This window comes from Coccinella septempunctata, chromosome 2, assembly GCF_907165205.1.
Source record: "Coccinella septempunctata chromosome 2, icCocSept1.1, whole genome shotgun sequence".
NCBI classification, from domain to species: domain Eukaryota; kingdom Metazoa; phylum Arthropoda; class Insecta; order Coleoptera; family Coccinellidae; genus Coccinella; species Coccinella septempunctata.
In genome coordinates, this window is record NC_058190.1 from 31,772,866 (window position 1) to 31,799,737 (window position 26,872).

General features: G+C 35.5%; 2 protein-coding genes across 2 annotated transcripts in view; one reads left to right on the forward strand and one right to left on the reverse strand.

Moving 5' to 3' along the window:
- The window catches only part of LOC123307714, a 465,084-nt gene that overhangs the window by 140,424 nt on the left and 297,788 nt on the right, over positions 1 to 26,872 (forward strand). The gene's annotated exons all lie outside the window — the stretch shown is intronic.
- On the reverse strand, positions 17,956 to 18,704 carry LOC123307715. Its single transcript, XM_044890128.1, has 3 exons — positions 18,474 to 18,704; positions 18,239 to 18,336; positions 17,956 to 18,189 (listed from the first exon to the last, which is right to left on the reverse strand). Exons 1-3 carry the CDS (start codon positions 18,594 to 18,596, stop codon positions 18,024 to 18,026), a joined length of 387 nt encoding a protein of 128 aa, XP_044746063.1. The 5' UTR covers positions 18,597 to 18,704; the 3' UTR covers positions 17,956 to 18,023.

Below are 26,872 nucleotides of genomic sequence, written 5' to 3' on the forward strand. Positions count from 1 at the left end.
ATTTTTCTGGTTGTTTCTGTTGAATTATTATTAGAGTATACGAAAAAGAAATTATGTGAATATTTGTTCATTCCGCTGCATAAGAAATTTTTTGAATGAGAACATCCCAAAAAATTGGATTAGGAGAGGGAGATGGGGGGCCTGTAAGGGGGCCCGATTTCGAGCCATTCCAGTATGATGTTTAGGGTTATTCAAAATCAAAATTTCATTCATCTGGAGTGAGCACTAGAGAGGAAATTCTACTGAATGGACTAATAGGTGAAAGAAAAAGGACGAATCTATGACTAGTTCTTATAGTTTTTAGTTTGGTGAGGGGGTTAGAGAACGAGCTCTCGGTTAACCCTGGTAAAACAGAAATGATTCCTTTTACTAACATGAGGATGCCTTACAACATCAAGCTTCCTAGCTGTTTTGGGATTGAGCTCACCCTATCCGAGCAAGTTCGATATCTCGGTGTGACACTGGACCACAAGTTATTGTTGAACAAATACATTGAGACTCAATCAGGCAAGGCTAATGTAATTTTTTGGTCCACTCGGAGAATGCTTGGTAAGGAATGGGGCTTCAAACCACACATTATGCACTGGTTGTACACAGTAGTGGTGGGGCCTATCCTTACCTACGCATCTCTGGTGTGGTGGACATCCATGGGGAAGAACTGCAGTCGCACAATTATGACTAAGATGTCAGAGAAACGCATGTCATTGTCTAACCATCACAGGCACTCTGAGACCCACCACTACAGCAGCTATGGAGTGTCTGCTGGGCTTACCTCCTTTACACCTTGTAGTTACACAGGTGGTTATGAAAACAGCTATTATAGTTTGAAACAGGGACGATGGCGCGATAGAGGACTATTCATGGGACACGTGAGGGCTCTTAAGATGGTGAAGGATCCCTACTCCATAGAGGGGACCACGCGGGCACCAGCTTCTACTTTTTCGAACCCTACAGGTTAATTGTCCTTGACAGGGACCTATGGTCTACACCCAACAGGCTTCCTGAGCCTCTGATAACATTGTGAAAGCTATCTGGTGCCCCATTTACCAATGAATCACCTTGTATATCTACGAGTTGTTCATTAACCCATTTTTTTAATCGAAATTTTTCATTATTATGGGAAAAGAATATACTTTTCAACTAAGAAATTTAACTTGATAAATAATAATCACTTACCAAGAAAAATTAGAGATATAAAGAAAAATGAACTCATCAAGAAAGAATTATTTTTAAAGTTAGTTCAATGTGAACCCTATTCTGTAATCGAGTTCTTGGAGTTTTGTAGTATATAGGTAATATCGTATTATTACAATGTAATTAATATATTTTTGTAGACAATTTTGACCTGTTTCCATTTTGTCATTTATGTACAATTCTTGAAATAAATACTCATTATTATTATTATTATTAGTAATAATAAGGTATGAGAGAAGAGCACTCCCAGGTGACCAGTAACATATCTGTTATGTTTTCTCGGGAGATCGAATGGGGAACTTTGTTATGTGTTATTTTTCTGTAACCATTACGTGTCTGATACGATATTTGGGATGTACCTGTGCTGTATTTAAATAATATCCACATTTTGTAAATTTCATGTACCCGTTCCAAGATATCCACGTAACATATTTGTAACATTGTTCTTTATTTGTCATGTATCATTTTGAGATCATCGACAGAGCATGACACCATAAGCGTTTTAACTACCTTCGAGGGCGCTGTAAAACGTAAACAAATATGGAGGATTGTGAGAAATGCTATTGATACTGCTGTCGTTTCGATATTTATTTATTATCATTTAGACGTTTTGTCAGTTGAATAATGGATTACTGAAAGTGAAGTGCAGATATTGAACGTTTGATAAGTTATTTGTGTGTCATAGTGATTTTCCAGTGAAATGGTGAATTACTGAAAAGAAAGTGCTGTGGATATCGAACTGTAGGTCAATAAATCATTTCTCGTATTTTCATAGCAGTCCTATAAAACATAATAGGCTATGGTTTTATTATATCCAGCATATAAAGATTATATTTGAATAAATAATGCCTGCTTGATGTAAAGTTCGATATAGGTTATTTTCTCACGTGTTGCATGTACCTCATTTGTAGAAATAAATGAATAAATCACATTTCTATATTGAAAATTTTTTCTTCAGAAAGATATGAAATATGCATATAGTATTCTTATCTTTTTCATAACGCATAACATGGACAAAATTCTTCTAAAAACTTTCTGACCTAAGCCAAAATATTAACAAACTGTTGATTATTCTTTTTATGGAATGCAGGAAAGTGGAAAGACCAGAAAAGCATGTCCTAATCTTTCTTGGAGAACAATAAGCATGAACCCAGCAGTTTGCATGATTTATTCTTTCTAGTTTTAAACGTGTGCACTTATTTGGTAATCTGAAATTTATGAAAATATATTGTTTTTGAACATTAATTCATTCGTTCACATACCTCACCGAACTGATGTGAGATTTTTTTGAATTTTATTTTTAAGAATTATTGATAAACACAAACTATTTGAAAAATCAAAATTCGAGTTCATTATTATTGCAATAGTTTATATTAATTTCCATAATTCTTCATCTTTTTGTTGAAAGCGTTTTTAATAACAAATGAAACATAATAAACATAACACATGAAGGTAATATATATAGATCTCCCATGAAACAAATATTTGCATGATCCATGTTTGAACTATTTATGCTCCTTTCAGAAAGGAGATGTGTTCCTTGTTTGAGGCGGACATAGGAGCATAGCTGCTACATAAGCGTTCTGTATTTGTACTCTTAGTGTGATATATCTGTTATAAAACAAGGAGCGCGGGATACATTTCTGCTTCATAACTGTTATGAGATATGGTCAACTGGGCTTATACCAAATGTTATCCGTAGGCGTAAACAAACATTTTTATTACAAAAAAATTTTCAATATGTACTTGTAATTAAATTCTTATATAGAATATGTAGAAACTGTATTCATTTTGTGTGAAAAAAGGTAAACCAATTGATACCTAGTCCCACATCATCTAGCCTCTAGGAAAATGCAAAGTATTAAGCTATGGAAGTTTATAAAATGCATTTTAAACTACTCTTTCCATAAGAAAAAACACAACTTCATGTTATAGCTCAGCAAATAATCCTGGTGGAAAAAATCATAGTCGCCACTGGATTGCTATAAAAGAGTGTCTCTATAATGATTTCAATTCAACATCCTAGTACAAACCAAAACGGAGATAATGACCATAGTTGAAATTTCAATTTTGGCCTATAACTCGAAAACAAAAGTAGATAGAGGAAAGCAGTTGATGGCATTATAAGTTTCTCGAAAACAGAAGAACATAATATGCCGTTCATTTTCCCCTATCTCGTTGATGAGTAAAAAGTTGTTGTTCATGTATCACCAATTTCGCCCACCCTGATGTACACACTGATAATTTTAGGAGGGCAGTATACAAGTCAATGACATTTTTCAACAGGTTCTAGTAATAACTGGAGGATTATTAATAATTATGAAAAATTAATGGAAACAACAATTCCAAAGGAATTGTCGTTCCAATAATGTGAGTTAGTCATGAACTATCATAGGAAATCCCAGAGAAGTCGAAAAATTCAAGTGCAACTGTAGACCGGTTTCGGGATCATTTTCCCTCGTCAGTACAGTATAGCACTGAATCTCTCGAGCGGAGGATGGTAGTCTTATGCGATCTTGGGACGCCGCTTTGAGATATCTCATCACGATACGCCACCTGTCACGCAAAGGCTGAACCAAAACCTCACTTTCTCTGCAGACTCCTATAACAGTTCATGGCTCCCAAGTTCAACTACTCCCCGCAGTCATCGAATGTGCAAACATTCATCAAGGACCACGGGTAGTAGTTGAACTTGGTAGCCATGAACTGTTATAGGAGTCTGCAGAGAAAGTGAGGTTTTGGTTCAGCCTTTGCGTGACAGGTGGCGTATCGTGATGAGATATCTCATAGCGGCGTCCCAAGATCGCATAAGACTACCATCCTCCGCTCGAGAGATTCAGTGCTATACTGTACTGACGAGGGAAAATGATCCCGAAACCGGTCTACAGTTGCACTTGAATTTTTCGACTTCTCTGGGATTTCCTATGATAGTTCATGACTAACTCACATTATTGGAACGACAATTCCTTTGGAATTGTTGTTTCCATTAATTTTTCATTCTTCCGATGCGCCTCGTTAGGCGCTTGAATTGGAGTGCTGTACACTGTACAGTACTCCTTTTTGTATTAATAATTATGACTGCGTTGTACCCAAATTGAACGTTTTTTTTTTGTTGAGATATGTTATGATCTACATGATAACGCTCAGTTATGATGTTTTGGAAAACCCAAATAACGTTTTCTAGAAACACTTAATATACTGAAGAAATATTGAGGTCAAAGGTGAAATTTTCCTCAGAATTATCACTAATTCTCCTCCTACGTAGAACGAACATGGCAATACCTACACGACAAATTAATTTTCGCTAGCCTGCAATATCGATGGACATGCAAACAACAATTCTAAAAGCCCTCTATACCTACTGTAATTGCCCACCCCCTTTGAAACATGCATAAACTCAATTCAATCGCTGCCTGCAGTGACTCTACAAAGGGGACTCGCACATTTAACATCCTGACATTCGGAAAAATTCTCTCCAATTCCTCGGCGCATATTCGAACTTCTGATGCGCACTTTTTGCTACCAAAGCGACGGACGTCGAACTACAAAAGGAGACTTCGCGATAATTGCATTGTTTTGTTCCGGCAAAGGTGTCTGATATTCAATTACTCCTGTTTTGCTGCATCCGAAAGCCTCCGCCTCGATTCCGTCTGTATCTGTCGTTTCCGTTCCTTTTATGGCAGAAATCAAAAGAATTTCTAATGAGGTGTTGACGTCGAAGATCATTCGAAATAACGAGAGGGCAATGTTATTGGTTTTGGCTCGTTTTCGGTGCGAAATATATCTTTCGCCAATAAGTGTTTCCTAGGAGTTCACGCTTCGCAGGAAATGAATTGAATAATTTGCCAGGGTTCATCGAATGATATACGGGTTATTTTCTTTCGGTTCAGGGGGTTCGCCTCTTTTGAATTCCCTTGAATTATGATGGGATGTTGAGTTCTGTATGGAACCGAGTGGAATATCGGACGATGCATAATATTGTGAAGAATGGGAAAAGTGTTTCATACCATGCACGGTATGAAAACATACGCGATGCGGAACCGCTGCTTTGGAGGAGGACTCTTCACTGTTTTCTAAACTTGAATATACATTCATTAGATGTTTATTCTGTTCCTTCTCTTGATGTTGTTTGCAAAATTTGAATAATGTTCGTTCGTTCATGGAAGAAAGAGAGCTCGTACTTCTCTTAATACCGTGTTAATTTTCACTCATTACAGGATGATTACAGATTACAGAGTGGGACATCAGAAACTCCCATGTTTTAAAAATTCGTGGTAGAGGAATGGGTGTTTCTTGGAGTAGCGGTGAGGTTGACTCATACAAATATTCAATAGATTCTTGAGGTTGAAAGGAACACTTTTTTCCTATACCATTTTTTCGATTCGGCCTGTTAAAAAGATATAACCATTTTAAGTTTTCATAATGAGCTGTGACACCTCTGGAGAAACAAAATTACATTCAGAATTAAATCTGTGACAGTTCACATCTGTGAATCTTTCAAAAACAGATGCATTCAGCCAAAGTATCCAATTTTTGAAATTAAACAGATACTTTTTTATTGTTGAACATCAAATTACTCGAAAACGGCGCATTACAGGAGAAAATATGAACAATATTTTCATTTTACAAAACGTTCAAATATTGATAAGATAGCCTACAACTTAGTTGAGTTGGGTTCTTTAAATTTTTGTTATTTTTATGGTACGTAATGGTCATATAATGAGAAGACTGGAAGATTCTTCTGAGAAAACCATTCTTAATGAAGAAAAGGCTTTTAGACTCTTCCAGATAGGGGGTGTTATGATTTTGTAAAAAAAATGGATTGTATTTCCAGATAATTGAGTTGGAGATGGTATATTGTAAAAACATTTATTGTACATCGTTCACAATCATAAAATGAATAAATCACCTTCATGAAACTAAAACAGTAATAAAAACAAATATTAACAACATCTATAAACTCAGAGAGACATTATTCAACTAAAAACAGAGTAAATCCAGAGTAGTTCAAATGAGAAGTCACTTGAGGTCAGACTGAGACTTTGAGAAAGTAATATACATTCGAAATTAACACAACGTTTACAATGACAGAGCAATCAATGGAAATTGATTGCGAGAGCCTCTTTATTCCTTTTATTATGAGAGATGAATACATTAAATGTGAGTCGAAAAATAATCATAATTTAGATATAAGCAGAGCAAGAATATTGTAAGTAAAATGAGAAGAGCAAGAATATTATAATTTCTATAAATAAAGTTGGTCTTGAAGAGTGCAAAAATTCATCAGTGAATACAATATTTACAGAGACGGACTGCTTACAAGTGAGCACGATTAGAATGTCCAGCAGAAAAATAGAAGATATAATTGATAAATTATGAGAGGTACAAAATGAGAGTACTAATGACGGAAACCACTAATCGTTGGTTTTGAGAAGAGCACGAGGCTGGAGAACAAACACATGCATATCAAGCGCTATGAATGAATACGAGAATATATAAATGAGAGTACCTACAAAGTATAATGAGTATATCATAACAATTCAGGGTATACTCGATTATCAGAGCAGACCTTCCAGGGTGGAACCAGAACGAGAGACTGTCAACCAGTATCATGGCTTATCACTGACTGTTGAAAAACAGAAGTTCACATCGTGTTACGAAGGAAAACTACTAAATCCAGAGTCCACTCTGGAGAACATGAGGATTCATCCATCCATTGGAAACTCGACAACAGTAATTAATTGTATGTTAGAGAGAGGTTACCATCAGAAATATAATAAACTGATTCAAATAAAAGAGATGGTCATGAGAAAACAAGAAGTCAGTATTCATTCACAATGAGAAAGACTTGAGAAGTTTCAATTCTGCTGCTACATAGCCATCGGAGATGGTCAGGAGCGTCGACAAGGGTAGGGTCGAAGGGGGCTTCGCTCAATTTAAACATGCTCATATTACAATCAATATCTGAAAATAAATTTTGTCGAATGTTTTAATGGTTTTCAAACAATACTGAAATCGCATGCACAGTCTTACCTCAATGGAAGAAAAATTATGGAAACAATGTGGTAATTCACACAAATCAATAAAAAACGCAAGATTTCAGAGGCAGTTCATTTTACTTCGAACGTCATCACAACTGGAGAATCTTTTGAATGACAAGCTCTGAAATGTGTCGCGTTTCTGTAAGAACTCCCAGTGTAAATTAAAAGCTGATCCAAAAACTATTTTATAAAGCCACAGTTTGAGTGGCAATTATAACGGCCAGTTTCCCACTTAATCCTTTCCCCTTTAAAATTTTCTCGCATACTGCAACCCCACACCAATAATTCAAAAATTCTCTGGAGGCAATAATCCGGAACATGCACACTAACCAACGAATAAATGAAGTTAGAAATCTCCGGACAGAATTTAATTCTGAATCCACTTTACACGAGGGGGTTAAACAATCCAGGTAGAATGAATGGACTTGAAGATATTGTTCTATTATAAGCTACGCTCTGATTCCATTATTTTAGGTTTCCCAATTAAATTGTGAGGTTTTGAAGGCGAACACTGAGACGAAAATCCATTAGAAACATGGCTCCGGATTAATTTTAGTATTGACATTCCAATTAGTGAGGCGTGATGTTGAAATTATTACAAGAAGGGTTTCCTTGTAAAATGGTTTGACGAGACCATTTGTTGGTAATGGCATATCGCGGATATCCCGTTTTCTGCTTAGTTAGTTTTGGATCAATTCGTTGATAGAATTATGGTGTACTGGCGGAGAGGAATAACGATCCTGTTGGTTGACGAGTACCGTTCAAGGGAAATGTCCGGGCCACTATTGAATAATACAAATTCCAATTTTGGGGGACATGCATACTGATAGTTATTTGTGAGCATTTGACCTAATGAAGCTTTCATTGAAATAATTCTTATCAATAGAAAAATACAGGATGTTTCAAAAAAAGGTGACTACGTCTTTAGGATAGGTAGAAATAATTGCTTAGATTTTTTTTTGTATTCAAAATAAAGAGCGTTGAAAAAAAACTATACACATTTTTTACTTGTAATGAAATCATATACGAATATGTTTTGGAAGCTGATACTTATTTTTATACCTTAAGCCCGTTTGTAACAGCAACAGCCGAGAATTCTCTACCAAATTTTGGTGAGAAAACGACAGAGATTATTTTGTATGGAACAGTGAATTCTACCGAATGTGCGTATGTAACGGTAAAGAATTCACGGCGCATGAATTCTCGAGTAAATTCTCTAGAGAATTGTCGGCTGTTGCAAACGGGCTTTACTCTCATAGAGAACGCTAATTATACGGTTCGTACCATAGACATAGAGATATGGGCTGAGCAGTACTAGCAAGAAATTTTCTATTTTATAGAAAGAGAGAAATGATAGTCTCCCCGATACCTCTCTCTTTTCTATTGACATAGAGGTGAGTGCGGACCAATCAAAATTCTATAAAAAGACAACTAGCAGGCCCGATGTCCAGTTTCTCATTGTCACTTTTTTTTATCGTATTTTATGCACAGGGAAGGCACAGTGGATGGCTTTATGTTTATGATTCGTACTAAGTAACACTTAACAACTTTTTAAGGTTAGATTTATCAATCACAATTTCCATTGAACTCAAACAAACATCATTCAGTTTTACACCAAGAAGGTATTCTTGGCAAAACTCGACACCGTGTACCCTTTTCGGAATATTTTGATTTGAAAATTATGAAGTAATAACCGATGGTTATTAATTATTATTATTATTACTAATTAGTATGCATTATGTGAATAAAAATTTTTCGTCCCGTAAATGTTATCGATAAATCGAAACATGTTAAAAAATTAGCGAGTGAGGGCTTTACTTTCTTGTAATAAATTTTTTCTTCAACGCCCTTTATCTTGAATACGGATGGCTTCATGAAAAGTTTTCACAGAGATTTATTTATTAGCCTACTGGTAATTGAATAGCTACAAAAAATGTATTCAAAGATTAGAAGAAGAGAAAAATTTTCAACAGAAGTGAATTAAAATCAGACTTCTTATGTCTAAGTGAAACAAAACAATTTCAATGATGAAATATCAATAGTGAAAGTAATTAGCATGATAGTGGTAACAAAATAAAAGTAATGGTGGTATTCTGCTTTCATCTGTAAGCCAATCTGTAACTTTTCATAAGCTCACAGAAAAATTGCAATTGCAATTCTGGACGGTTTTTAGTGGTCTGTAGCTTACAGGAATCCATAACTATTTTCGATAAATAGTTCAAAGTGACACTGTGAATGAAATAGTTACAGAAACATTTCCAGAATTGCGTTATTCACGTATCTGTTATTCTGATACTTACAGATCGATCGAACGCTACCGATGGAAAGCAGAATACAACCATCGAATACATTTTTAGCCGTTCCATTTTGGGTAATTTTTACATTAGCCGGCTAAAGATGAAATTTCCTGACGCAGATGAATATTTTATCGAACTTTAGCCGGTCCTCGTATATAAACCTATATACTATATATAAGTCTAGTCGGCTAATCTTAAATTCGATGTAGGCAGAATATTTTTTCCGGAATGATAAGCAGATATTAAATATGATTTGAAATCGAGCAAGAAAACATGAAGATTTGCCACTATCAGTAGGTACCCTTTTCTGGATCTCAGTGGACCCATTCGATTTCCAATTGCATAAAAATTCTCATTGCTGAACCTTTTACGTTTCAAACCTGAGCAATCATCTCGACGAGTACAATCATTAGTTTGAACGTCATGCCATAATCCACCAAAGTCATCTGACAGTCATGTTGATGTATCCATGACTAAATGGAACTGCTACACGCAGATCTGTCATGGAAAATGACCTAAAATTTGAATAATTATTGCTCCGCATTGCCTCCTTACAACCCCGCAAAGATGTTGTATCACTTGGCGAACTGAGTAATAAATTCAGGGACAAGACAAACGGAGTTAGAAATGATTTAAGGAAGACGACAGAAGCAGCCGCATCATTTTGGAACATTAACATAACATTTGATATATCGGCAGTGGAAACAATCGTAACCTTGTCTTTACTAAGATTTACGACCATATTTGGGATCTGTTATTTTACTTTGGCTCCGACCTCACACAGTACGTCACAGTTTTTGTCTGGATATTGAATTTCATGAAGTGGATGGAAGAGCAAATGTTGCAGGATTATTGGGAGGTTTTTGTCGGCGGTTTCGACCTGCGTGGTGTAGGTTGGATTTTTCTTGAAACGCCCGGAGTAGGGGACTTATGAAACATTTCTCGAACTCTCGGATAGGGACAAAAAGAAGCAGTCCAAGATATGGCAAAACAACGGAGTCCACCCTTTCCAACCTATATTTTAGTAGCCGTTTGCTAAATTGATATATGATGTATGGTCAGATTCAGAAGATTTAAATCATCTTCATCATGAAATCAAAGCTGCATCACTCTATTTTCATCACCCTGCCTTCTTTCGGCAAAGAATTCAGAGTAAAATATATGAAATGTTATATACCCGGACCAGATGGTCATTCGACAAATGATCATCCGGATGCTCGTCTCTGTTATGTTAGTTTGAATTATGTCTCCACAGAAATTTTCCATAACTGAGCACAATACTTACTTGGAAGTGAGAAATAACTCATTTCTACTTCAAAGAAAGAGTTGAACATAAACTGAGAGGTGAAAAATAATCATTTTCCTCTGAATGTGAGTAAGCCAATTTGGAGTGATATTAGGAATTGGTAATTGGATTTCACTTGCCTTCAGTCACGTTTGGAAGTTTATACAGTTTTCCTATATTATGAAAGCTCGAATAGCTGAAGTATATGTCGTCGACACGAGAAGTTTCGGAAACACCTCTAGAAATACTTTCGGAAATAATATCAATGAAGCATTCATTACTCATTCAGAGACCTAAATCATTCACGAACGTATAATAGTGTGTTTTCTATAGCCAAAAAACTTTTTCGCGATATTAATATTATACATGGAACTCACAGTTTCTCACAAAATAACTTGGAATATTTGAACAGAAATTACACACCAGCGAATTTTAATAGGGATAAGAGGCGTCACTATATGACGTTAACTTATTCAGCTTCCATCAGTATTATTTCAAAACATATTAGGTCCTTTCGTTTGCATAAAAAGTGTAGCACCTTTCTACACTCGATTTTAGAATTCGTTCGCTGATTGAATTCACACCAGTGCAGACGAGGTATAGTTATCTACATCTCCTTTTGACTATGTGTAGATAAACTACACTTCCTTTACACTGGTGTAAATCAAATCTAGTGTAGAAAAGTGCTACACTTTTTATGCAAACGAAAGGACCTATTTTCAAGTTCAGTTTTCTCTAGTTCTTGGACATAAAGAGGAGTTTATACCACAGAACACACCCATACTTGACTTGACTTACTATGGTTTATACCACGAGACTTTCTTGCCATACATATAAGCCGTAAGGGGGAAAATATAATACTACCAAAATATAGGGTGTTGCCAGAACACTCGAACGATCATTGGAAGTTACGAATAGTTTAGACTTTCGTAGAAAAGATAGCAACACTTCAGGAAAGTATTTTTTCAATAAGAGCAGGTTCCAAATTGTAGCGGATAGCGAGACTTTTTGATGAATTTTTTTTAAATGGAAATTCATTGAAAAAATTGTTTCACCTCGGAAAGTGAATAACATGAATGATCAATTCTTCTTCACTGAAAAAATTTTTTTTCCACTCGACGAATGAAAACATTTCTCGTTTTCCGAACTGACGAGCTTAGTGAATGTAATTTTAATGAAAACACCATATAAATCAGTTGTTTCTGACTTAAGATATTCCTTTTCGCTTCTTGAACTGACCACTGAAACGGTGTAGACCCCCCTTAATGCTGCAGATTTTTATTTCTTCTCCAGGAGTAACTCGTCTGAACCAAGTTTTGTCTAGTTCGCAATACGCTAGTAGTTAAGTCGAGTGGCAAGCGAATCTAGTTACTAACGCAAAGAATTTAGTCGAGCAAAGTGAGAAGTGTTTTAGCTACTGTCCGACTCAACTAAATTCTTGGTGTTCACCTGTTCACACACGCTTAGTAACTAAATTACTCGCTACTCGATTAATTACCAATTAAATGGGAACAGAAGAGTTACTTGGTTTGAACTTTTCTTTTTTAGTATTTGTCCGAGATATTGGAACAGCCCTTGATTACTGGCTGTCCCTTGCTTAAACGTGTCAAAGAAGGACTCTATTGAATTGAATACGCATACGAATACTGAAGTGAAAAATGTATGAATCGTTCTTATTTTACTCAGATCAATCATAGAATCATCTGAACGGAAACTTGAAACACGTTCGTATTTGGATTTCTTTCAGTCCAATAGTTTAGATTATCTTTCAAAGCCTTACGGCGTTAAGCTTATATCCTTTTAAATAAAATAAAACAAAATATCAAAACTATGTTCATTGCGAAATCCAAATATTATAGTTGGGAGCTTCTTGAAAACAAAAAACAAAGTGATTTCACAAAATTCATATTTCACTCGATATTACTTATAAGTTTATACAACTTAAGAGTTGATACAACATTCGATAGTCGTTCAAGCATTTGATATGTTGGGAACATACATATATACAATTTTAGAACAAATCCATTTTCTCAGAAGAAAAATATTTGACAACAAAATCCTGAAACAGGACAATTTTTATTTCACTTTTACCAAATTTTTATGCATTTTTGAAGGATTTTGTTGCACCCTGTGCCATCTCCATCAACCCTCTAAATTTTTTGAATAGGAAAAGTGGGTCATGTGGTACTTTTTTGGCAAGGTCTATGTATCTTCTTTACAATCGTGCAGAAATTTTTGATTTTAAAAATTAAATTGTTCAAAGAGGTTCTTAGTATATGCACTTTGTCATGGCTCATGGTACCTGATGGAATTTGTCACAAATTGGCCATGTGATGATGCCATGTGAAGAAAAAGTTCGAAAATCGACAAAATTTGATTTTTTCATAGTATTCTTATTGTTTTCCGCTGACCTAATGTTGATGTCACCGAATGAAAGTCGACCATTACCATTTGTTTATGCACAACTTTCAACCCCTACGAACCCTTTAATGGAGAAAAGTACCACCCGGAGAATCATTGCGCATTACAAGATAAGTTGAATTAAATGTTCAAAATGACCACCATCGTTCTGGATGCAATAATCTGAGCGCTTGTGGTTGAAAGGGGTTTGTTGTGTATGAACAAATCTGTAATAGCCGACTTTCATTCGGAGACAAATTTCATCAAGTACATCGTCTCAAAGTAAATGAGCCATGACAAATTGCACTTACTGAAAACCTCTTTGAACTAACTAATTTTCCAAAAAAAAATTATTAATTTTTTGTAAAGAAGATACAAAGACCTTGCCAAAAAAATACCACATGACCCTACTTTCCCTATTCAAAAAATTCAGAGGGTGGATGGGGATGGCACAGGGTGCAACAAAAATACGTAAAAATTTGGTTAAAGTGAAACAGAAATTGGCCTGTTTCAGGATTTTGTTGCCAAAAATTTTTTTTCTGAGAAAATGAATTTGTTCCATAATTTTGACGCGCACTGTATACTATGAATTTTGTGTCTTATTTTTAAATTAATATTTGGATTTCGCAACGATACTAATTTTCTGAATATTCATCCCCTTCCCCGTGATATTCGATTTTGTGGAGTACGCTCTCTTTCTCTTATTGTCCACGTGCATTCATCGAACATCGAACAAAATGAAGACCTTACCAATTGAGTTGCTACAATTTTCGCATCCTCGTTAACCCCAACTAGTCGCACCCAACAGAGTTCTCTAATATACGCATTCGTTGGAGGCGAAATGAACTGTTTCGTGATTACTCCAAATAGTTATCGAATTTATCTCATACGTTCGATGTAACAGATAGGTAGCTTTGTTGAATAGAAACGAATCGTGGAGTGTTTGCCTGAAACACATTTCGATTTAGTGGAATTGGGAAATCTACCTACACGAATTCCGAGAATAAATATTTGAAAATCATTCTGAACCATTTTGCACTTTCTAATAATGGGGAAGCAATAAAACAGGGCTCCAACCCTGACCGTGACGTTGGGGTGGGTGAGCGTAGTTAGGCGGGGTGAATAATTATGCATTTTCGAAGGGAGATGATCTGAGAATTACCAATTTCGCAGTTTTGCAAGAAATTTGAACGAAGGTTGAAAGTCGTCAGACACACTCCTCTCAAACCCAGCTATTTCTGCCCAGACCAGAGAGATGACAAGGACTTGGATAATTCATAAGAATATTTTTTATAATTTCATGGAGAAAAATATAAATACAGAGTGTCCCAAAATAATTAGTTTTTTATGAAAATACCTAAAATTGACGACTTTTTTCAGTCACAGGACCATTGTAGGTATGATTAAGGATAGCGATTTTGGCTCATATTATAATATATCATTGTTTTATCACCCCTTATTAAAATTATTTTTAGTAGTTAATCAAAAACCTTAGTAAATGTAAATTAAATTTTTTTTTCTACATAATTTTTATAATTCAGAATAAAATGAATTTCTTTTTCAAACAGTTCAAGAACCTTCCTCATATTCTGGAGATTGAAAATTGGTAAAAAACATTAACAAAATTTCTCGATTCATTACTTAAAATTATTTGAATTACATAAATCAATGTGAAGTTCTTCCCTCTCTAATTCGAATTAGGGGTGAAAATTCAATGATATAGAATTTATATGGGTGAAAAATGCTATCTTTAATCACAAATTGGCCACGTAATTGAAAAAAATAGTTCGAAAATCGGCAAAATTAGGTTTTTTTGTAGTATTCTTATTGTTTTGGAAACGGTACATTCTCGCTGAACTAATTTTGATGTCATTCAATAGTATTTGGTCTACTCTATCGTGGTGTGACATTTAATTCACTAGTTTTGGGACACATATTGACATATCTTCTATAACATTCGAAAATCTTCAAAACACAAAAAATATGTGAATTTATCCCTTCATCCTGTTCTCGATTTCTTGGAGTACTATCTCTTTCTCTTACTGTCATCATGCTTTCATCACTATTTTATTGTGAACTTGATATTACAAATATATAGGCGCTATTACGTTCACCAGCTACAAACGCATGATTATCAAAGGAGATGAAAACCTTACCAATTGAATTGCTACAATTTTCGCGTACTCGTTAACCCCAACTAGTCGCATCCAACAGAGTTCTATAATAATATACGCATTTATTGGAGGCGGAATGAACCGTTTCGTGATTAAGGGGTGTCCGGGAGACTTGCTCAGGTAGGAGACTCGAACCACCTCGAATATTTAAATTCAAATTTCGCGCTACCAGTATCATGAATAGCTTGCGACATATTCGTAACAAGGCACAACTAGTGGCGGCTCTGTTTGGGCCGCCATCAGAACAGTTCGGGAGTGACAGGGTTGAACGTGATTTTGTTGTTAGGAAGTAAGAAATTGAATAATTTTTCGTTTCTAACGCTGTCTACAAAGTTTAATAGGTGCGAGGTTTCATTTAGTTTTGTTGCTCTCATTGATAAATATTGTTTTACGAACGAAAAGCCTTTTTAATAATAGTTATAAAAGTTTCAAGAAAATATCTGTTGAATAGACTAAACGGGAGTGCAGGAGACTTCACGCATACTATGGTCGGCAGACATAATCACTGGTCCAAGTTCACCAAACTGAGCTTGTTTGCTTCAAAAAAAGAAGATTGAAAAATAAAATAAATATAAAAATATACAATGTTTCAAAAAAGTAAAAAACATTTCTGAAATAAGTGGTAGTGCCTCTGAAATAGAAAATATTTGTTTCATACGCTGATACACCTGATAATGAAAACCTTGACATAGACAATCGTTAGTTCTTGGAAATTGTTTTTTTTTCAATTTTTTTCCTGATAAACAAAATTATGGTCAAGACTCTTTCGCCCCCTCTTCAACTTTCCCATTGGTTGGAGAGACATGAGCCACTTTTCTGTTCTATTCCTAAAGAAAGATTAACTATACTCAAAATGTTCATCTCACTATAACTCTACTATTATCTATCGTTAAACATTTGGGCATGACATCTTCACGCAAAAAAATGAATTGCTACCATCTACAGATACAACTTAAGTGGCTTCAGAGAGAGGAACATCTTTTCACTTAAAGGGGTTCAACTCTCCTGGACTCCTCATACTGCAAATAGTTATCGATTTTATTTCATACGTACTATGTAATAGAACTGTTGAATAGAAACGGATCTTGGACTGTTTGCCTTGAACACATTTCGATTAAGTGGAATTGAGAAGTCAATTTCAAACATACTTTATCTGATCGAAATTAACATCTTGAAGCGAATACTCCTAAAATAAATCGATGAAAACTTAGTGATCTCTATCGGTTATTGATTATACGAGGATATATTGAAAAATTCTTTGCCTACTTCAGAACCAAACACAATTTCAATGTCAAATTATTTTATTACTCAACATATTCTTCTCTTGATTGGAAACATTTATTACAGCGTACCTTCAATGTCTTTAGACTTTTCAAGAAGAATATTTCTTCTTTCCCTGCAAACCAGACATCCACAGCTTCAATTATCTCCTCGTTGGAAGAAAATTTACGACATTTTGAATTTTTTTCAGTTGAGGAAAGGGATGATAGTCGGATAGAGACAAATCTGGTGAATAAGGGGGGTGTTCGAGTAATTCAAACCCTAAATCACGAATTTTTCGCATGGCAACATGAGATTTGTGTGCAGGGGCGTTGTCCTGCAAATCCAAACCGCTTTGGATACCTTTCCGCATATTTCCTCTTTAGTATTTTCCCGTAGAGTGGCCAATAATGTCGAATTGTCATCTCGGGTTATTGTTCTACCGTTATCCAAAAAATCAATCATGCATGGCAATCCCAAAAAACAGAAGCAAGAACTTTTTCAGCAGATTTTTGGGCACGAAAGTTCTTAGGTCTTGGAGAACCAGAGTGTCGCCATTCCATCGATTGTTGCTTTGTTTCTGGATCGTAGAAATTCACCCAAGTCTCATCCATAGCAACAATTCGGTTTAAGAAGTCTACATCGTTTTCAAATCGAGCACAGATCGTTCGCGATGCTTCTACCCTTGCACACTTTTGGTCAACATTCAAACATTTGGGTATCCATTTTGCAGCAATTTTTCTCATGTTCAAATTGACGTGAACTATATGATGAACGCGTTCGTATGAAATATTCAGTGTTACAGATATCTGTTTCAGCCCAATTCGACAGCCTGATAAAATCATGTCATGAACTGCATCGATATTTTCGGGGACTGACACATAATCTGGCGTTCCCGATCGGTCATCATCTTCAATGGAAAATTTACCTTTTTTGAAGATCTTTTTTTTTTTTAATGTATTGCTCAACTGTGGTTTTCTTTTTTGACCTCAAACTTCACACTGACAGTTCTAATGAGTTATTGTTCTTTGCTATGGTAACGCAATAATTTTTTTATGCATGGAACTAGTCTAGGCTAACTAGATATGAATACATCCTCGTATTTCAATTTAAATATTTATATATATATATATATATATATATATATATATATATATATATATATATATATATATATATATATATATATATATATATATATATATATATATATATATATATATATATATATATATATATATATATATATATATATATATATATATATATATATATATATATATATATATAGGGGCAAGGCAGGATACCTGTTTCCAGAAACGGAGGGCAGACTGGCGGCAATTCAGGATCAGGTGATACCTACAAAAGCATATCAAAAACAGATAATGAATAAGAACTTACCTAATGACAAATGCCGCAAATGCTCCCAGGCGACTGAAACAATCCAACACGTCACGTCATCCTGCCCCATCCTCGCTCCAAGGGAATACACGGACCGCCACAATGCCATGGCAAAGGCATACCACCAAGCCATCGCCCTAAAAAATGGGTTAATAAAACATCAAAAGAAAATCTTTGAATACTTACCTAAAGAAATACTGGAAAATGAGGAGATGAAACTGTATTGGGACCATCCACTCGTCACTGACAGACCCATTGCGCACAACCGGCCGGATATTGTGATACTGAAAAAGAAAAAGAAAGAATTAATTATAATAGACATCACGATCCCAGCAGATGACAATGCTGAGCGAGCCTATAATGAAAAAAAGATAAAATACCACGATCTGGCTTTCGAACTGAAAGAAATATACAGACTTACCTCTACATCAATCCTACCCCTCGTCATAACCACAAACGGATTAGTGGAGGCACATCTTTTCGAAAACACCATTAAGCTGGAACTAGATGAAAAGCTAATCGGAGAGGCACAAAAGGAGGTCATCTTGTGGACCACCAGAATAGTGAGAAGGTTCTTAACAAGTTGCTGAGAGAAGTGTCTTGATCAGAGTTGATCCGGCACCATCAAACAGCCTAACCCTGAAAGGTGAAAAAAAAAAAAAAAAAAAAAAAAAAAAAAAAAAAAAAAAAAAAAAAAAAAAAAATATATATATATATATATATATATATATATATATATATATATATATTAAAGACATTCAAATGCTTTTGTGAAGAAGGGGAATTTTGCTCGAAAGCATTGCATTGCATTATCTTAAATGGTTCCAATACTGCACGTCCTAATGAAATTTCATGACGTCCAAAAAAACTGACTAGTTAATGAAGTCGTCCATAAAACTTATTCGCTTCGGAGGGATTTCGAGTGGTGCTAAAAGCGTTCTACTGTGGAGTAATCCCCGTGAAAAAGGGGTACATATATCGCTCCACATGAATTTCCACAGTCGGCGAGGGTGTTAAACCATAACAAACAGCACACCACTCTACCAGCCAGGGCATTTTCTATAAAACAACCGAACAATTCGCAGGCTTTTTATGGATATTCGTTCCGGATACTGAAGGGGACGCTTCGCGATGTGTCAATTGTACGCAGCATAATTTTCAATGATTGTTTCGTACGTTGAAAACAGGAAAATTTCTCGAGTGGAGAATATTTATAGTGACAAAAATAACACCTTTTGTAAATGAGTCTCAATACTTTTTTGTATACAGGGATATAAAGGGTGCTTCAGTAACAGTGTCTAAAAAATTATTGAAGGAGAAGCAATCGAAAATCATTGAATTAACGTATATAAAGGGTGTTTCATATGGACACGTCAAAAACGCAGAGGGTAACTCATGGTCCGAAAATATAAATATTTTGTGGAGAAAGATGGGGGTCAAATATACACCCTTCTGAGATATGGAATTTCGGAAATATAAATATTTCTCACGGTCTCGTACGAGGATGTATTGATATCTTGTTAGCCTAGACCAGTTTCATGCATAAAAAAATATTGCGTTACCATAGCAACGAACAATAACTCATCAGAAGTTTCAGTGTGATGTTTGAGGTCAAAAAAGTAAACCTGAGTTACGGAACAAATTAAAAGAAAGAAGATGTCCACCGAAATTGTGAAAATCGAAAAATTGGAGTGTCGAGCCATCACCAAGTACCTTTATTTAAAAGGGTTAAGAGGTAAGCAGATTTACGAAGATATGCTTAATTCACTTGGTGATCAATGTCTTTCGTATGCGACGGTGAAAAATTGGACTGCAAGCTTCAAAAGAGGTAAGTTTTCCATTGAAGATGATGACCGATCGGGAAGGCCAGTTTCTGTGTCAGTCCCCGAAAATATCGATGCAGTTCATGACATGATTTTATCAGACCATCGAATTGGACTAAAACGGATATCTGAAGCACTGAATATTTCATATGAACGCGTTCATCGTATAGGTTACCTCAATTTGAACATGAGAGAAATTGCAGTAAAATGGATCCCCAAATGTTTGAATGTTGACCAAAAGCGTGCAAGGGTAGAAAGAAGCATCGCGTTTGATCTGTGCTCGATTTGAAAACGATGTAGACTTCTTGAACCGAATTATTACTATGAATGAGACTTGGGTACATTTCTACGATCCCGAAACAAATCAAGAATCGACGGAATGGCGACACTCTGGTTCTCCAAGACCTAAGAAGTCTCCAAAAACCTGCTGGAAAAGTTCTTGCTTCAGTTTTTTGGGATTGCCATGGAGTAATCATGATAGATTTTTTATATAAGGGTAGAACAATAACCGAAGATTACTATTCAACATTATTGACCACTCTTCTGGAAGAATTAGAGAGAAAAAAAGCGGAAAGCTATCCAAAGGTGTTCTGTTTTTGCAAGACAACGCCCCTGCACACAAATCTCATGTTGCCATGCAAAAAATTCGTGATTTAGGGTTTGAATTACTAGAACACCTCCCTTATTCACCAGATTTGGATCCATCCGACTATCATCCCTTTCCTCAAGTGAAAAAAAGTTCAAAAGGTCGTGAATTTTCTTCCAACGACTAGGTAATAAAAGCTGTGGAGGTCTGGTTTGCAGAGAAAGAAGAAATATTTTTTTGAAAGGTCTGGGGACGGTACAGGTTCGCTGTAATAAATGTATCCAATTAAAAGGAGAATATGTTGAGTAATAAAATATTTTGACGTTGAAATTTTGTTTGGTTATAGAACCAAACAAAGCCTTAGTTTTGCTATAGCCTCAGCCTACTATAGAGACGGCTTAGAATTTTTCAATATATCCCCGTATATTTAATTGGAAGGCTAGAGATATTTCGTTGAAATGTTGGAGATATGTTTAAAGTCTTCAATTATTGTCAAAAATCCGTCCATCCATCTACTGTTCATTTTAGTGGCATTTTTAGGGATTATAACGCCTCAAAACCATCATCCCTTCCAAAAAATTTTTGGACATGGAACTTACGAGGAAATAATTGAGGATGAAATTATTCGAATCATTTCAGTATGCAAAAAATGGAGTGAGAGACATCCAATGCATTTGCAATTCAAAGCGCCTTTTTCTCACTGTCCACATATGATACTTCACGCTAAGTGGCCCTCCTGGACGTGCTCTCCCCGAATTTCATTAAAAAAATCGCCCAGGCATTCAGTGACCAATGTAGCGCAATATCCACCTCCGAAAACTATGGGGGAACAAACTGAAACTTTTCCATTTCCAACGAAAGCTTTCCAACATATTTCCATTTTTGCAGGGAGCACACAGTGCGACGGAGTTAAGAGTTCTAACAGATGTGAAAGCATTAAACTTAATGCTTGATACTTCTCGTGAAAAACTTTTCTCCTAATTTGAGAATTGCTCGCTCCTTTCATTGGAACCCTAAACTCGCAACTTGTTTAATAAAAATGAATAAGCTGGAGGTCGGATGTCGAGAAGTTTATTCCAAGACAGATATGAAGCTGGGTCGAGGGGATTTCCGATAAGAATGAACTCTACCTGGATGTACTTCACTGTCGGAAAGTAGAGAGAAGTAGCAAATGGAACACATTTTTTGTTTGGTTATTATTATTTATGTGGATTCGGTATTGTTGGGGAGCCCAAGAGGGAAATTCGGGATTTACTCGAGCGTGTCAGATTAATATAAGGGAAGATATCTTGGATCATGTAGAGTAGGTACCTCTACCAATAATTAGACCTGTATAAAGGTGGAATTGTCTAGGACAGCCTGTCAGAATATTGAAAAAAAACGATCATTGTACCTACATACTAGGCGTGCCAGATTAAGATATATGTGGGTAATTGCATGTTGAGTAGTATATGTTCTATTAATCTGACAATTTAAGCGTGACGAGAATGTGTGAGAGGGTCATGTGTACATTGCTGAGCACGGTGGCTTTTTTCTTATATTGGAGCTAATGATTCAATAATAATGGAAAAAATATAATCTGACAGCTTCAACGAGCCGAAACAGTAAAAATTGTCCATAAAAGTCACAAAAATCAGTTTCTTGAGTAATCTTTTCTCCTGGGTTTCGAATGGTTTTCGCATTCATTATAAAAAATTTATAAATATAAAATTATTTTGTCCGAAGCAATTTCTTCTACGTTTGAACGTTTTCGAAGATATATATGGCGATGAATGTACATTAGACTAGGTTTCTACTTGACCCTGGCCTTTCGCATGTGTGGCTAACCTCCTCGCCCTTATCGCCCTCTAACTCGAAAACTGTTTCGAGTATGTAAAATTGCTCCAGACAAAAGTTGTGTAGAATATCATTATCTACGATTTTCATAATGAATACATCAAAGGTTAGAGGTACGGGTAGGGAAATATTTAAGAAAAATGCCTTGTTGTCATTGAAACTGTCAGATTAAGAAAACTGATTAGTGTTAGATGAATGGGTCAACACGTCTGCAACACTGAGATTAACCATCTGTATGAAAATCTGACATTCTCGATTATGTACATGTAACAATTTTTTTTTGTATTTTCAAAGGACCACTGGAACCTTGCTCCTCCGAATTGTCAGTCGATTGAAAATTAGTTTCCTTTAGGTCCAATTAACATATACCTACACTAAAAATCTGACACACTCGAAAAATTATTTTTATCATTTTCAAACTGTCAGATGAACATGAATTTATTATCATAGACACCTAGGGCATATACAGTTTATCTTAACCTGACGCGCTCAAGTATCTACACCTGACGATTTTTTTTTACATCCTTGAAAACCTGCAGGCGCTTTTCCCACTGATGAAAGTGCATACATAATAGAACCTTTTTTTTTCTACCATCTAATCTTCAAAGTCCACTAGGTCTCCCCGACATTCGGAAAACGCCACCATTTTTTTCAATTTCGGCGCTACTAGTGACAAACAAGCGTTGGCAAGCCCCTTTTATCCCTTTACCACCGTAGTCCAATAACAGTAGCGCTGTCACCGTTGCGCGGTCTGTGAGACCGCTTGTAAAAATACCTGTCATTGAAATAATGAAATTGATATTTTTATTGAAATAACTGTATCTATTCGAGGATTGTTTCCGGACAAAAAAGAATCATGTTAGTTTTTTATATTTCATTTAAAAATTGTACAAAAAGGAGGAAATTTGTTGGATGTTGATGTTCTGCGCACTTTCTCAGGACCTTCAAATATCGCCCTATTAACAGAAAACGCATTACATACAAATATCAAAATATTATTAGTATTCTCAAAAATGGTGATCAGGGATAACATTCACAAAAACTCATTTAGATAAGCAAGAAAAAATGAAAATTGCAAACAGTGAATTTAGCAAATTTTATGTCTACAATTTGTACAAATTTCACTAGCACAGTCCAAACGAGTTGGCTTATGAAAACATTTGCAGAAATACAATATCTTTCTTTCAATTTTGGGTGGTCACCTGTATTATATTTTTTTTTTCTTCCCATACTTGAGATTCATCGAAATCAGGAAGGGATAAAATTGGGGTACTTTCTAATTCTGGATCACCAAACCGAACTCTTTTCGGTGTGGGAGATGATTCACTCATCATAAGAGTTTCAAACGTACAAACTCGAATATCCAGAGTCCAAAAATGCCTCTCTGTATGTAAAGCGAGCAAAGTTCAAGTACAGACACAAACACCGTAGTCCGGCCTCACAAACCGCTACGTCATTTCAGATCTTATTTTCTTTCAAACCGTTACTACCAGAATTTGACACAGTGACGGAAGATGAGACCATTTGAAGGTAATGGAGAGACGGTGGGATATCATTGAATTGGGAATAAGTTAGAGCGAATCAAATTTTTGCTGTGGTCTCACAGACCGCACTACGGCGGTTAAGGGATATGCATTAGTCTGAAAGTTTTTTTACAGGCTCAAGCTGCCCCCGTACCACAAGCTCACGACAAGTGCACGACTCGGCAATAATCCTGTTTTTCCCCCTTTTTTCTGCCGTATCTTTAAGTCGAATAGTTGAGAATTTGTACCAAAGATGATCAGTATTCTCTGTATGAACATCTTGTTAACACGAAAACTGTCGGGTGTAATTAGATTGCCAGCAACGCCTCATCGAATTAGACATCGATAAGTTGTCGATAGATTGTCGATCGATCGTGGTACCACTGCTGGTCTTCATAAATATGCAGAGCAGCCTTCCTAAACTGGCCTAAGCAAGCTAGATTTTGCAAAATAACTTGACCGCAGCGTTCCTTCATGCGGACTGTTTGCACAAATGGCTGAGTGTATGATGGGTTTTTATGTCACGCGTAGATCTGAGATGAAACTGGCAGTGTTTTTGCTCGCTTATTCTTGAACCAGAGCGTTTGCCCAGTTGTTTGTGTTCGAACTTTGATTCCCAAATATTTCAATGCAGAGTACAAGATTTCAGCTTTATCGAATCTGAATTTTCAATACAATTGGAAGTAAGTCACTCTACTTTCAAGGTACCGATACAAAGTCTTGAACAATTTTTCGAAGATCTTGTTACTAGATTGTAGATATTAGGGGTAATTGCATTGCACTGCAACCTTATAACTATTATAACCTGCATCCCCAATTTCCAGAGTTTTAAAGAATTTCGATGAGCTTACTTTCTCACTCCTACAAGTGTTTCGACCGAAGCTTTTTTATGAGTAAGCTTGCTATGACGAGTCATTCCATCACCAGGGGATCCAGGGTTTCTTTCTACTCCCCACAGAATCTTCACTCGTCAGTTTCTGATAGATCCATTCTCATTAGGTGAATCCTGAAGCGATAATAGGTACCCTGTAAATAATCCAATAAGGATGTGTAGCACATTCTTGCACATACTTAGGTGTTGAAGTTTCAAAGGTACTTCTTGGAATGATCTAGCCTCGAACGATTCTGTCAACGGTCAGAGTAGATATTTCTCTTTCCTTCTCTTGATACTCTCTCTTGTAGGTTCATTTTCCTATGCCTATACATAAAGGTTCTGGGTCAGTGGAAGGAGTTTGTGCTCCTTTGTTGTCAAGTGTGTTGACTTCTTCATTTCCCTTGCCCCAGAGACTGGAAACGCAGACTAAACAAACCTTTTTATTCTTGTATATTTGGTTTTCGTATGCATTCCCTCACCATATAGAATCGATGAGCTTTGATTGCTGCCTGGATGTCATAATGTATCACTTACACTAAGTTGCAGGAACGTCAATTATAATTGAATTAAAATATTCTATAATGTCTTCTGCGTGTCCTTCTATTGAATTGGAATAATTGGTTTTTGGCTTGAGGACTGGCCAAATCAAACAAATCCTTTTTGAATTGTCGACGTTTCGATGACCATAGATAATTTCAGATAATAAACCAATTCTTGTCATAAAGAATCAGAAATCAATCGAAGGCTTCCTGAGCCGGATCATCTATTTGTTCACATACATATTGCTCTGTTTTCATTTATATTGAGAATAATTTATGGTGAATAAATATTATTATTACTTTTGAAAATTTGAATCTAAACAATAATATGGAACGAATGAAACACATTGATATCATTACGATATTAACGATTATTTATTTCTAATTTTTTTTTAACAAACCACTGTGAACAGTACTGAGAGATTCTACATCAGTTCTCAAAGTTATTGTATGATTCATCGAGATATGAATCATCTCACTAATACATCGCTTGAAATTATTATTTTCCCTGTCTAATATTTCTACATTTTCGAAGTTATGATTATTTTCTTAATTGTGGGCGGTAGGGTTGTTTTTTCAATTTTATTTTTATTGCTTTCTCTGCAATCATGAGAGTGTTGGTATATTCTTTTCTTCAAATATTGTTTTGTCATAGCGACATATGGAATAGGGTGATAGTTATCGATTTTTTGTTTTTTTTGTGTGGCTTACGTAAATTGAGAATTCAATCTAGTCCTCATTACCCCTTTGACCAATATACATATAAAGTGAAACCAAATCGTATATCCGAATCACTAACGGTAACAGACATTGCCTACTGTTGAAGTAGTACAAAATTATGTTTCGACCATGAACTTGACATCGAGGAACTTGAGATCCACTTGAGCATTTACGATTTAATTATCCTGTAGAACTCGAGAATTATTCTTATCAGGTTATTGAATTTCATACTTCTTCAACAAAGTTGAATTTCTTCTACATTACAGAAATTGAGAATCCGTTATATTAAAATTAAAAACAATGCTATTATTTCAATAAACAGGACGATACTACTTTGCATTTTAGGATTCTGTTTTCGAGTACCTTGAAATATCTGTAATTAGACTTTCTCAGAGTTTCTAAGCAATTTGATTTCTGATCGAAAAATAAGGGATAGTCCAGTGAACTTTTGAGGTAGAAATCAAATTTGTTTTATCCTTTTCTATATCAATAGTACATTGAATTCAATACATCGAAGTTCTGATATTCACCTTGGTTTCGATATGGAGAAAAATTACAAAATTTTTGTTCATAACCAATCAGAATTCTTTCAATCTGTTGGTCAATCAATACATTCTTGAATTGAAATTGTGACAGTTTTCTTTTTCAGACATGTACCTATCTAACTGAAACAATTTGCATAAACAGAATTTCCTAGTCAGGAACTGTCATTTTCTTCAAAACCACCGTGGACTACGATGATATTCGAAATCCAAATCATTTTGAGGGCTAAAATTGAATAATTGACGAATCTCCAAATATATTTTTACCGACAAAAATCTAATATGTTTTTTATTGAATGAGCACTGCCGAACAAGTGATTAAGTTATATGAATTCGAATTTCGGATAATTATTATCAATATATTTCTAATTATTGAA